Source organism: Blennius ocellaris (assembly GCF_963422515.1).
Source record: "Blennius ocellaris genome assembly, chromosome: 6".
Lineage (NCBI taxonomy): Eukaryota > Metazoa > Chordata > Actinopteri > Blenniiformes > Blenniidae > Blennius > Blennius ocellaris.
The window spans coordinates 8791078-8802718 of record NC_137655.1 but is presented as its reverse complement, the minus strand read 5'-3'; the positions used below and the strand labels follow the sequence as shown (position 1 = coordinate 8802718).

At 38.8% G+C, this 11641-nt stretch overlaps 1 protein-coding gene across 1 annotated transcript in view; it reads right to left on the bottom strand.

The window, feature by feature from the left end:
• Positions 1 to 1218: 1218 nt before the first annotated feature.
• tmem163a (transmembrane protein 163a) overlaps positions 1219 to 11641 on the bottom strand; it is a gene marked incomplete at both ends in the record, with an annotated part of 65994 nt that continues 55571 nt past the window's right edge. The window contains 3 exons of the mRNA XM_080497777.1: positions 1219 to 1279; positions 1474 to 1615; positions 4441 to 4552. Coding sequence (XP_080353903.1) covers positions 1219 to 1279; positions 1474 to 1615; positions 4441 to 4552 — 315 coding nt within the window. The remainder of the gene's footprint in view (positions 1280 to 1473; positions 1616 to 4440; positions 4553 to 11641) is intronic.

Sequence of the window (11641 nt, the reverse complement as noted above, 5' to 3'; positions counted from 1 at the left end):
CATGAGCTGGTAGATATTGCTTGGTAAAATATGACTAGTTTTAAGTAACATAAAGGATTTTGTTTGACTCAAAGTAGTTTCTAGCCAACAAATGAAAGTCATGTACAGTATCTCAGTTGAATATATATAAACCAAGCTACATACCCTGATATTTTTGTTTTTGTTTTTTTGATTGCGCGTGTTAAAAGGGGCTTTGTGCTACAGTGTGAGCTAAAAACATCAGTGCATGGAAGATTTGATGATTTGTGCTCAGACACATCCCATATTCTTCACCAGGGTTATACAATGTCATGCAGAAAAAAAAACAACCTTCCGATATTATTTATAGCTTTTACAGTAAATAATTCTTGTGTGTGTCCTCTGTCAGCTTCATTTCAACTGTAAGTTTGTACGTGAAGTTATCCACCCATACTGAGCTGGCTGGTGCTTTACATGAGGAGCAGCGTTTGCTGACTCAGCACAACTCCTGCGTTAGTTTTTACTCTCTCTGCTTCCTGCTTCCTCTTAGAAACAGACCAGGCGGGAGAGAGACTGTACTGATCTGAGGAAGGCTGGTGAGCTGAGGAATGGAAACACCAGCGCTTTTATTAAGTAGAAAATAAGCATAAAATAAAATAGCTAAATAAATCAGGGAGAAATCCTTTCCTCAGACTGGATTAAGACAATTTACTTAAGTAAAACCTGTATTTCCTATTAATATTGATTTAAAAAAAAAAAAAGAAAAGAAACACAAGACAGAGCGAGTGGTGTTAACATTTGCAGCACTATGTGTTTGTCCAGCTTCAATACACATATATTAAGCATTTTAAGGGTTTCACATCTCTCCTTACGCCCTATTCGAAGTGTACACTTTCAAAACCAGTGCTATGACGGACTCAAAGTGAATGAGAGAAGAAATGCAAGTAAATCTTTGAAGTGCTTTCTTTCCAGGAGATGATCTTCAGTCATGTCCTTTGTCTTTGCGTGGTTCTCCGACGCATGGCTGCATGTATGAACGCAGTATGTACACTATATACAGCATATGTGTATATATGTATCTATAATATATATATTCACATATTTGTATGAATGGGGGACATGAAGGGTGTACAGTCTGCAAGGATGTGGAGGTGAAACATGATTTGGATGTAAATGAGCAACAGGAGGGTAGGAGGGGCAGGAGACACCCGGGTGTGTGGGTGTATGCGAGTGTGTGTGGGAACCTGCTTGTCAAGCCTCTCACTCAAAGCGCTCGTAGTTTCTCGTCTGTCTGACGCGAGGCACCATGTCCTTCAGGAGCCTGTGGGGATGCAAAACAAGGTTTTTATTGTAAATTATGTACAGCTGGCAAACTAACAGCTCCGCAGGGTGGCTCAGGTTATTTCCGTCATCCACTTCAATATTTCCAACATATAAATTCAGGATGAGCCTATCAAAGCAAACAAGGAAGAAGGGAACATTTCCATAACAAAGTCAGGTAGGTTGATCTCTTACTTGGCCCCATATGCCAAAATGATGAGTCCAATTAGTACTCCGATGGTGCCGTCCAAGAACCAGACGCCAGGATGCTGCTTAAAGACCTCAGCGCTGATCAGAATGGAAAATCCCATGATAGCTCCGACCAGGGAGTTAAACCCTGAAAAGACAAGAGCGTTGTTGATACCCGTAATGCCCAGTTCCCCCCAAATGAGCAGCCGCTTGCATGACATTTTCCAGGCAGTTTGATCCGGTCGCATAAGCGCTGCTTGAACGTGACCAAACCAATGAAGGTGCAAAAACCCTCAGCCCCCCCACACAAAGTGAAGCAGACTATTCAAATGTGAAAGGGTCCTAAAACAGAGCATCAAGGTCAAGGACAGATGGAGTGGTGGGGAAAGAGGAGACACTGTATGCAGAATCAGAGAAAAGAGCAAAAAGGTAAAGTGTCATCTACCTTGTTGTTCAAGGATAGTCTGTTTTGTGAACCAGTTTCTGGCTCTGGCCAGGTTTGGTATATCTCGGATCTTTCAAAAAAATTGCTTTTCCACAAGCTTGAGAGCCACAGGAAAGTTTGTCCTCTTTCTATACATCTCCTCCCATTCTTCACAACTAGAAATGAAGCCTTTTAATCAGTGATGGCAGCCCTGAACCACGACCACATCCAATCTGCTGCAATGATGAAAAAAGAAGAAAAAGAATAGCAGCATAAATCGATTCTTTGACAAGTGCCTCTGGTATTGCAAGCCTTTATTGGTCTATAAAGACGACTGATCCAAGCTATTAGTGATGCAGTCTGGTCCTTCAAGCTTTGTCTAGTTATCCTGGACCTCGGAGGACAATCAAATGAGGTCGTCTGTCTCTTCTGCAGTCCTCTGCTGCTATGGTTTAATCTCAATTTACACATACATACAATTTTCTCAGGACTTGTGGGAAGAGAAAAAGCTTTTTGTACCTCATTCTGACTTAAATAAGTTTTGGTCAAGCATTAGTTTGATTTGGACCTCATTTGTCATTTGCAGTATTTTGCTGTTAATCAGCAGAGTTGGTGCCACTTCTTCAGCTGTTTATTGATTCAAGCCAAAAACTACGACCTGCAACTTTCCAATTGTTTGGGAATCAATTAGTACAAACCTTGAGAAAGATTACCTTGCTCACCCCGATAGAAACCTTTGGAAGTTTACGAATACCAATCACAAAATATATCCTTTAAAAAAACAAAACAAAACAAGCAGGGAACATTTTGGCCTTAATAGCCTGACATTGTGAATAAAAATGAAACACTTCACCTCACACTGAAATTTTAATGGATAAATATTGATTCACTGAAAGTGAAGTCTGTTTTTATGTGCTTTTTGCATTTTGTTTTATTTTGTTTGTCTTTTTTTACTCATCTACTATTCATTTAACCTCTTTTTGTAACTAATCTCATGTGGTTATGCTTTTTGATTTGATTAGTTTGATTTGATTAGTTTCTTAACCTAAAAAAAATTTAATAAGTTTTCACTGACTATGACAATTGACCAGTAAAACTGTACAATTCCATTTTTTCCAATTTCAATAAATACAATTGGGGGAAAAAAGACAGAAAGCTACACTGTCTGCAAGGAAACTGGTTCACCTTTGGGGATTTCTAAATCTGACTCATTAAAACAATGAAACTCATGTGTCCAGGTAATACAAAGCTCACAGTGTAAAAAGCTAGAATATCACAGCAAAGACATGCTGAGGGTCTGACATTGCAAAACCAGCAGGCGTCCAGCTTCATAGGCGCTTCGAGTTAAATCCTGCTGTTTTCAATGAGAGTGATTATTCAACTTCTTGATAAATGCTTGTCAAGAAAGAAAAGCATTTATTCATTTATTTAGTCAGGAATTAGTAATTCAATATGATTTTTAACATTTAAGGAGCAGATTTTCGAAGCATGTTTTGAAAGTCTTTAAAACGGCTGATATATATATATATATATATATATATATATATATATATATATATATATAAAAATAAAAAATAATTACATTTCACACCTTACTGCAAAACTCTGAAAGCTAGCACAGTGGGTTATTGTCTTGCCTGCAGTAAGTATATAGTCTTCTGGGAAATAAATCCAGGATCCAGGCTCGGAGAACAGCAACCTCAGGTTTATTGGATTGATGCCCTATGCGTTCTGAGACCTGGCGATGTGTAAGTGTGTGTGTGTGTGTGTGTGTGTGTGTGTGTGTGTGTGTGTGTGTGTAGCATTAATATAACCATTCACATCAATGAGCAGTAGGTCAAAACTTACTGTCCTTCAGTATTCTTCAGTTCACTACACTCTCTGAAACATATACAAAAAATACTGTATATGTATAGATATTTTTTCTTATAATTTCATTGAAAAATGTTTGGAGAGTGGAGAATGTTTCAAGACTTTTAGGTATGAAAGGAGCATTTTAAGGCAGAGTAGGCTCTCAGATGTACAGATAGGCAGGGTTTCCCCTAAAAATTGAGTTATACAATCCATGAAGAAAAATATGGACACTTTAGTTTTTGCACCCATTTTCCATGAGCTGAACCAAATATAGAAGACTTTCTATGTACACAGAAGGCCTATTTCTCTAAATTATTGTTAAATCTGTTAGTGAGCATTTTTCCTTTGCAGAGGTAATCCCTCCACTACACCGGTGTGGCACATCGAGATGCTGATTTGACAGCAGGTGTGAATCAGGCTGGCCACAATGAATGCACATAGAACAAGTCTGAGATCTTTGAACTCTGCTTATGAAAAATGAGAGCAAAAACAAAAGTGTATATGTTTGTTCAGTGGAGTTGCCCATCCTGGTTTGCTTTGTGACGGACGAACTGACCAGCTTGTGGTGTCCTGGCGTGACGGATAGACATTTAGTTTTGCTTTCACTTTAGTTTCTGTTTGGAGAACTATTTGGATAGCTATCTGCAAATGCTTTCATTTTTACTATTAATCATGCATGAGTGTGTGTGTCCTACCATCAGTGATAAGTGCCCGACTCGTCAGCACTCTTCCCAGCATGAACTTGGCCACAGCAAGCACAGCACATGTGAACCCGCTCACTATGGACACACTGTAGAGGAAGTCATCCTGGGGGGGGGGGGGGGCAAAGAGGAGAAAAATACATGGAAAGAGATCAAGATTTGCAAAATTAACCATAGAAAGCACCACAGACAACGTGAGCGAGTAACAGTGCAGCTATAAAGTGAAATATAGACGAGGCAGACTGAATGACCCACAAACCTTTTGTCAGCACAACCATTATTTATATATGCAGGCTTGACTTGGTGCATCAACCCAAGGTCATAGAGGTGATGCTTTTAAGTGTACTGAGCTTTAGGCGTTTTCAACCCAAGTCCCAGACAGACTCAGCGAAAAAAAAAAAAAGCTGTTGACCCCAGAGCATCGAACGTTCAGATTTAATTGGCCCACAACAGACCCAACGAGATGAGTGGAGGAAAGAGAGAAACTGGGACAAAAGAACACACTCCAGAAAGCAAACAAGCAACCAAACAAACACAAGTCTTTATCTGTTGTCAGACTTTGCCTTTCTTTACTATATGAGAATAACATTAAAACTCACACCCACAGGCCAGTGAGGGATGATGTAAAAAAAAAACAACCCAGACATTACTCTGATTTTTAACAAGCATCTTGCTCAAATTGTATTATTAGAATCAGAAAAGCAAAGACACATCTTCCCTTTTTCTGATTATACCAGGTGCTCTTGCATGTCTGTGCAGACAACCTGCCTGCTACACATTTACCTCGTCTTCTCTTTACTTCTCTTTACTAAGGCCGTACTCGTAAAACTGCATCAGTCTTTTTTTTTCTGCTGATGTGTTTGAGCAAAATGCTGAAAAATATCATCCGTACCTTTGTTCTTTCTTCTTTCAAGAGAATTTCAGCTCCTTCAATGAACTAATTGAAGCGAAAAAAGATATTTATTGAAGCCATTCATGTTTTCACCCATAACTTTGATCTCATCTGCTTTCCATGATTAGATTATTGTGCAAAGGTCAAGTCTGTGACAGATGCTCATAATATTCATATAAGGGCTGAATTTCTGTCCAATTATTAATAATTTAGGGTCAACTGGTTCAGCAAATGAAGTATTTGTACATTAGGTGGTGTGCTTGAGGACCGTTTTGATTTATAACTGAATTTTGACATTCACTCGATTCATTTGATCACATATATTCCTTTATCTAATTTGCATTATTAATAGTCGGTAACAAACTATGAAGATGAGAGTCTGTACTATGTCAAAAAGCATACAAGCAGACATGAATACACATACACCAATGGCAACACGAGAACAGTTGATTATCACTGAAATCAGTGTTCATTATTTTACATATACTCTGATAGATAATTACAGTTCAACCTTATTATTCCTTCTTCTTAACAACCAGAAATACTCCGGAATTTGAAATCCTGATAAGCTGTTTGGTTTAAAACAGATAAAAACCGTATTTTTCTTAGTGTGGAATTTCAAACTTATAGCTTCAGTGGGTATTTGTTAGAACTTTCTTTCTCCATTCTCAAACTTTAGGAAACTCACCAGTTACTAAAACTGACTCAATCATAAACTCGTATTATAACGTTTCAGTGAAAGGATGAAAGCTACTGAATATTGAAGCTATTGAAGTTGACAAATGTCGTTGACAAAAGCCAGCAAAGTCTGTCTGAAATGAAAAAATGGAATTCACTGTGTTAATTATAAAGTCCAGCTAGTTTCTCTCTAATGCAGGTTAAATCTTGATCTGTGTCCATAATAAGGATTATTCTAATGTATCCATCCCATCCGTTTTCTCCTTGACAATATTTAATTAAGAATTCGTTGCAGCATAAAAACTGAAGCATGTCCCAATGAGTCTGCCTGAGGGTACGGGAGACACTAGTGTTTAAAACATCGAAATAAAATCTTAAAACCATCTTCAGCTTGGCATTTATTCATATATGCATATACATTTATTCATATTCTGGTTTAAATACATCTTAATTCCAGTTTTGTTTCACTCAGGTTTAATCATCCACAATGCGAGTTTGATCGATAGCTTGTTATTGTCTACTATGGATTTCCATCAGAAAATCTGTTTATTCATTACAGGTGACTCTTTACCAAGCCTAATAGGCATGTTTATTGTTGTTTTTTGTTTTTTTTACTGTGACTAATGAGTTTGCAGATCATGTATTCATTTATGTGCATGGTTATGTGCTGTCTTGTGTCCCCACGCAGCACAAAGCCATCTCATCTCTGTGTTTAATCAGTTTCCAGACTCAGACAGCCTGCCATGATAGGCACCGATCCAGAACGTGACGTGAATCAGGATTCCCAATTTTCTGCAACCTCTGTCCACTCTCTGTGATTTCACAGTGTTGTGCTTCAAGGTGGCAGCATTTTACAGTATTTTCCCCTGCCTTGCTGTTTTCTTCAAGCGGTTCAATTTACATGTGAATGAGAAGGCGAAGCCCGGGAACAAAGTTTTGGCAATAGAAATGAGATGTTTCATCTTCAGCCTGCAGATTTATCTTCCTCTCTAGTATCCTTTCAGTTTATATTTCCAGGCTCCTCACAGAGCACATCGTCCTGCAGACACAAGCTGAGCACATAAACTGATCACTTCTAGTACAATGAATCACCTCTGACTGCTGTTTGATGAAGACTTCAGTGTGCCGCTGCCAAAATAAAACCCAGAGATGGGATGCAGAGGAAAGGAAGTCATTGCATGAAAAAAAAAAAAGATTGAGCAGTGAAAGCACATGAAGTAATGAAGACGGACGGACTATAGGTGAGCTTGTCGGGGAACGATCGCCTTTTTCTATCATGTGGAAATGAGAGCGAAGGAACCAATGAGAGTGAGACAGACAGTGATATAAAATGATGAATGAGGGGAAACTCCATAAGTGAGATTAGGAAGAGATCTCTCCATCCTCCTTGAATCTACAGGCCTGGGAAAGGCCGAGGTTAAGATTAAAAGACGGATTCAGATTGGTGAAATCATTAAGGCGAGTTATAATTAAATAGAGCTGCAGTTATTGCCGTCGCTTCACGTAAATATGGTCCATGGCTTGAAACCAGTGCCACACAGGACCTTTCTGTGTGAAGATTGCTCATCTTACTGCAGCTTCCTCTGAAATCCCACATTGTACACTGCCATTTCCCTGAGCAAACAGAGCCCCTCAACCTCCTGCTAAATACAGTCTGGATAAAGCGAATATGCACAACAAATGGAAGGATGGGTCAGCTATTTATTCTAGATGCAAATCATCTAATTGAAATTCACAAAAAGCTTACACGTTATGAAATATGCATATGAACATGACATTGTTTGGCTGTTACACAATGATGAATTATTTTTCAATAACAGGAGGCATTAAACCAGCCAGTCCTTTTAAGCATAAGCACATTTTAATTAATCTATTAATTCAATCCAAATCTATTCTGGATAATAAGCTACATTTTACTCGTCACCCAGATCACTCAATCGACACTAAAAAGGCCAACAATGACTGTTCTGTTTGAGGAAACTTTCTAAGATTCAGATCGATGAGTCAAATGATTATAATTTATAGATCATATATTGAATCTGTGCTGATGTATGTATGTCCATGTTTTATACAACATGAATTGATCTATGGGGACACAAATAAATATCAAACTGAACTGAACATGAAGCCGGCATGTTAATTTACTCATCCACTTTAAATTGTGACTATTACCCTCTGACTCAAAGACACAATCCTGGAAGTCTCCACAATAAACACAAAACACTACGAGGTTGTCTACTGTCTCCTTCTTGTAAATGTCCTATTGTTACTCCTGGGAAATCATGTCAAAATATCACAAAGCACTGAGCCCAGCTGGCTGTTAACTGCTGTCAAGATGATACCTGAACTTGTATTCACATAAATTCAACACAAACTATGACAGCTTGACAGAATTTCCTGTTAAAGTCTACTTCCACTCTCACAAAGTGTATTCTCCTTCTTGTTCCTACAGCTGAAGTAGAAGGCGAGTGTCACTGTGCAGAGCAATGCTGAGTCACATACAGCAGTTAGTTATCTCAGGTGATGTTAAGGTGATGTGGTGGAGCAATTAATAGTGCAGTAATTAACAGTAATGTGATATTTTGGGTTATTTTATTTCCTATGTAACCTATAATGTTGGAATATGGTATTTGAGCCAATAGTGTAATCCCTTTTTTTTTTAAATAAAATTGCACACACACACACACACACACACACACACACACACACACACACACACACACACACACACACACACACACACACACACACACACACACACACACACACACACACACACACACACACACACACACACACACACACACACACACACACGATGACTGAGCATTTAGTTATAAAAATGTACTTATACAGCAGTATCTTGACATCTTTAAACAAGCCTGGAGGACAAATACACTCCACATATATCCATCTATCTATATTTTACACCTGCTTTATTCTTGGACAGCACATATGAAGCACATTTCCACCTAAGTGGTCTCCAAGCAATTTCAGTCATATTCACACCCCCAGACTGAAGACATCAAAGATTTCACACATGTTGGAGGTTCAGTGTCTTTTGCAATAATCCGTCCACACATTGGAGCGGAGGTGGAGATGGAGCCCCGACTCTGTGATCAGTGGATAATAATGTCCAGAAATAACTGCAGTGACAGCTGTAATTGACTTTAAACCTCTTCGTGACAGATTTGAATTTTTAAATCAGCCAATAGGTTGTTCTGCTAACCTGTCAAATGTACATGCTCGTAACAGCTCGTACAATTTTTATTTTATTTTTTTTAATTCATCTTTTGGTAGAATGTGCAGCAGATGGTAAAGTAAAGAATCAGACTGTCAGGGAGGCAAGCAGCAGTAATGGGCTCATGCTGGTGTCAGGAAGCTCCCCTGAGACCTCACACCCACGGTTTCTATTACCATAATACCACTGGAGCATCAAATATAGTCTGCCAAATAGCTGTCGTCCTTACACCGGCTTCTCCACAGAATATTTCGCCCTGGCTTTAGATCTACGGTCAGTTTGACCCCTTTGAGTATGCTGTTGTAATTCACTGGAATACACACACACACACACACACACACACACACACACACACACACACACACACACACACACACACACACACACACACACACACACACACACACACACACACACACACACACACACACACACACACACACACACACACACACACACACACACCGAGTTCAGCTTCAGTGTTGAAAATAAACTCACATTTAACCGCTCTTAACAGCCAATCATCACTTCTTTGGTCGCATATATTTACATCTGAATAGTGTTTTTTTTTCCACTTTCCACATTCACCTGCTGTCATAAAATTCACACTCTCTACAGTAAAGCTGATTCAGTTTGAGATTATTTTAAATCACAACTTCTCATATTTATAAAAGGAGTTTTATACACAGATGACAGCAGAAAGGAAAGTCAACATAAATAATTGATCTTCTGGTGTGTACAAAAGTATAATGACACACAATCATATTTACTGAGTTAATTTTTTTCTGAAGATTAAACTTTCATTAGTTCACTTGTAGCTATAATAAGGGAGGGGGTGTGTTTAACAAATATCTTAAAAAGTCTTCAAATATTCACACAATGAGACCTTATGAGAAATAATCGGTAATGATTTCACAATATAATAACACTGCAAATTGTTTGGCACATGCCAAGACTTAAAATCTTATTTTTACACATGATGGATAATTTGGATTGTTTTAAAAGTTCTTTACTTATTTTTAGTCCTTGATTTTAAAGCATAATCTTAGATCTAGATTTATTTAAAGATTTCCTGTCAAGTAAAATTTACTTGCTGAGCATGGACAGATAACTTCACTAGTTTTAAGTGATTTCCTTCTCCATTTTAGTCGGGTGACCCTTTTTTGCAGTGAAAGCACTCTTTTGAGCTCAGAATACAACATGTTTTCATTGTGATGTAGCATTTAGAGCAAGAAAGTACAACTTTTAATAAAATCCCACAGATTAAGAAAATAACATGAATGTGTTGCTCCAGAATTACGTAATGGTTTCACCAAACAAAATAATTTTTCTGACAGGGAAACCTTTCTAATTGCATTCATCGTCGCCCAGATAGCAGCATCTGGTCGTCGGTTGTGTGTTGTGTGTTAGCCCTATGATGACTGGTCACTTGTCCAGTGTGTACCTCGTCTTTTAGTCTGTGTCAGCTGGGATTTGCTCCATCCCACACGACCTTAGTGTGGATGAAGTCGGTACAGAAGAAAGATAGATGGATGCTTGTTTACAGGAGAAATCCAGAAGGTACCTCTACCTTATACACCATGATTTTGTGAAAAATGGCCTAAAGTACCAACAGGGAAATGCACTTTTTGCTTTGGCCACAGCTTGACCCAAAACTACGTGAACGGAAATATACTGAAGCTTTAAATGTAAGAAACTTGAGACAACTGTGTTTATTTAAAAGACTACTGCCCCCCCTTTGTCTTGGCAACCTGGTTAGTAAAAATGTGCAGATGGTGAGGGGTAAATCATTTACAAAGCAAATAAGAGGTTTCAAAAGGAAAGAACTGGAGAAAGATGTGATGGGCGCTCCCAAAACTCTGATGATAGCAGGGCTGGGTTGCACCCAGCAACAGAAACATCAGACTATTTTGGGATCTTATTTATAGTCTCAACACCTCTAGAGAGAGGTGGAGGGAAGGGAAGTGATGTGTGTGTGTGTGTGTGTGTGTGTGTGTGTGTGTGTGTGTGTGTGTGTGTGTGTGTGTGTGTGTGTGTGTGTGTGTGTGTGTGTGTGTGTGTGTGTGTGTGTGTGTGTGTGTGTGTGTGTACGCGCGCGCGTGTGTGTGTGTGTGTACAAAACTGAACAAAAAAATCAGGTGGAGAGAAACAAACCTTCAAACATCAGAAGAATAAAGCTATAAAAAGATCCAAACCCTACAGTGGAGGTTCGTGTGTCTCTCACTCTGAGCACTGTTAGCGCACATGTGTCACATTACAGGTTCACCCATATGTCAGCTCATGCAAATGCATGAGTGTGATATGCATGCATGTGAACAAATGTGTACACAAAGCGCACGTGTTCGTGCCTGGCCTGTAGACGAACAAATACAGTCACCCGTGTG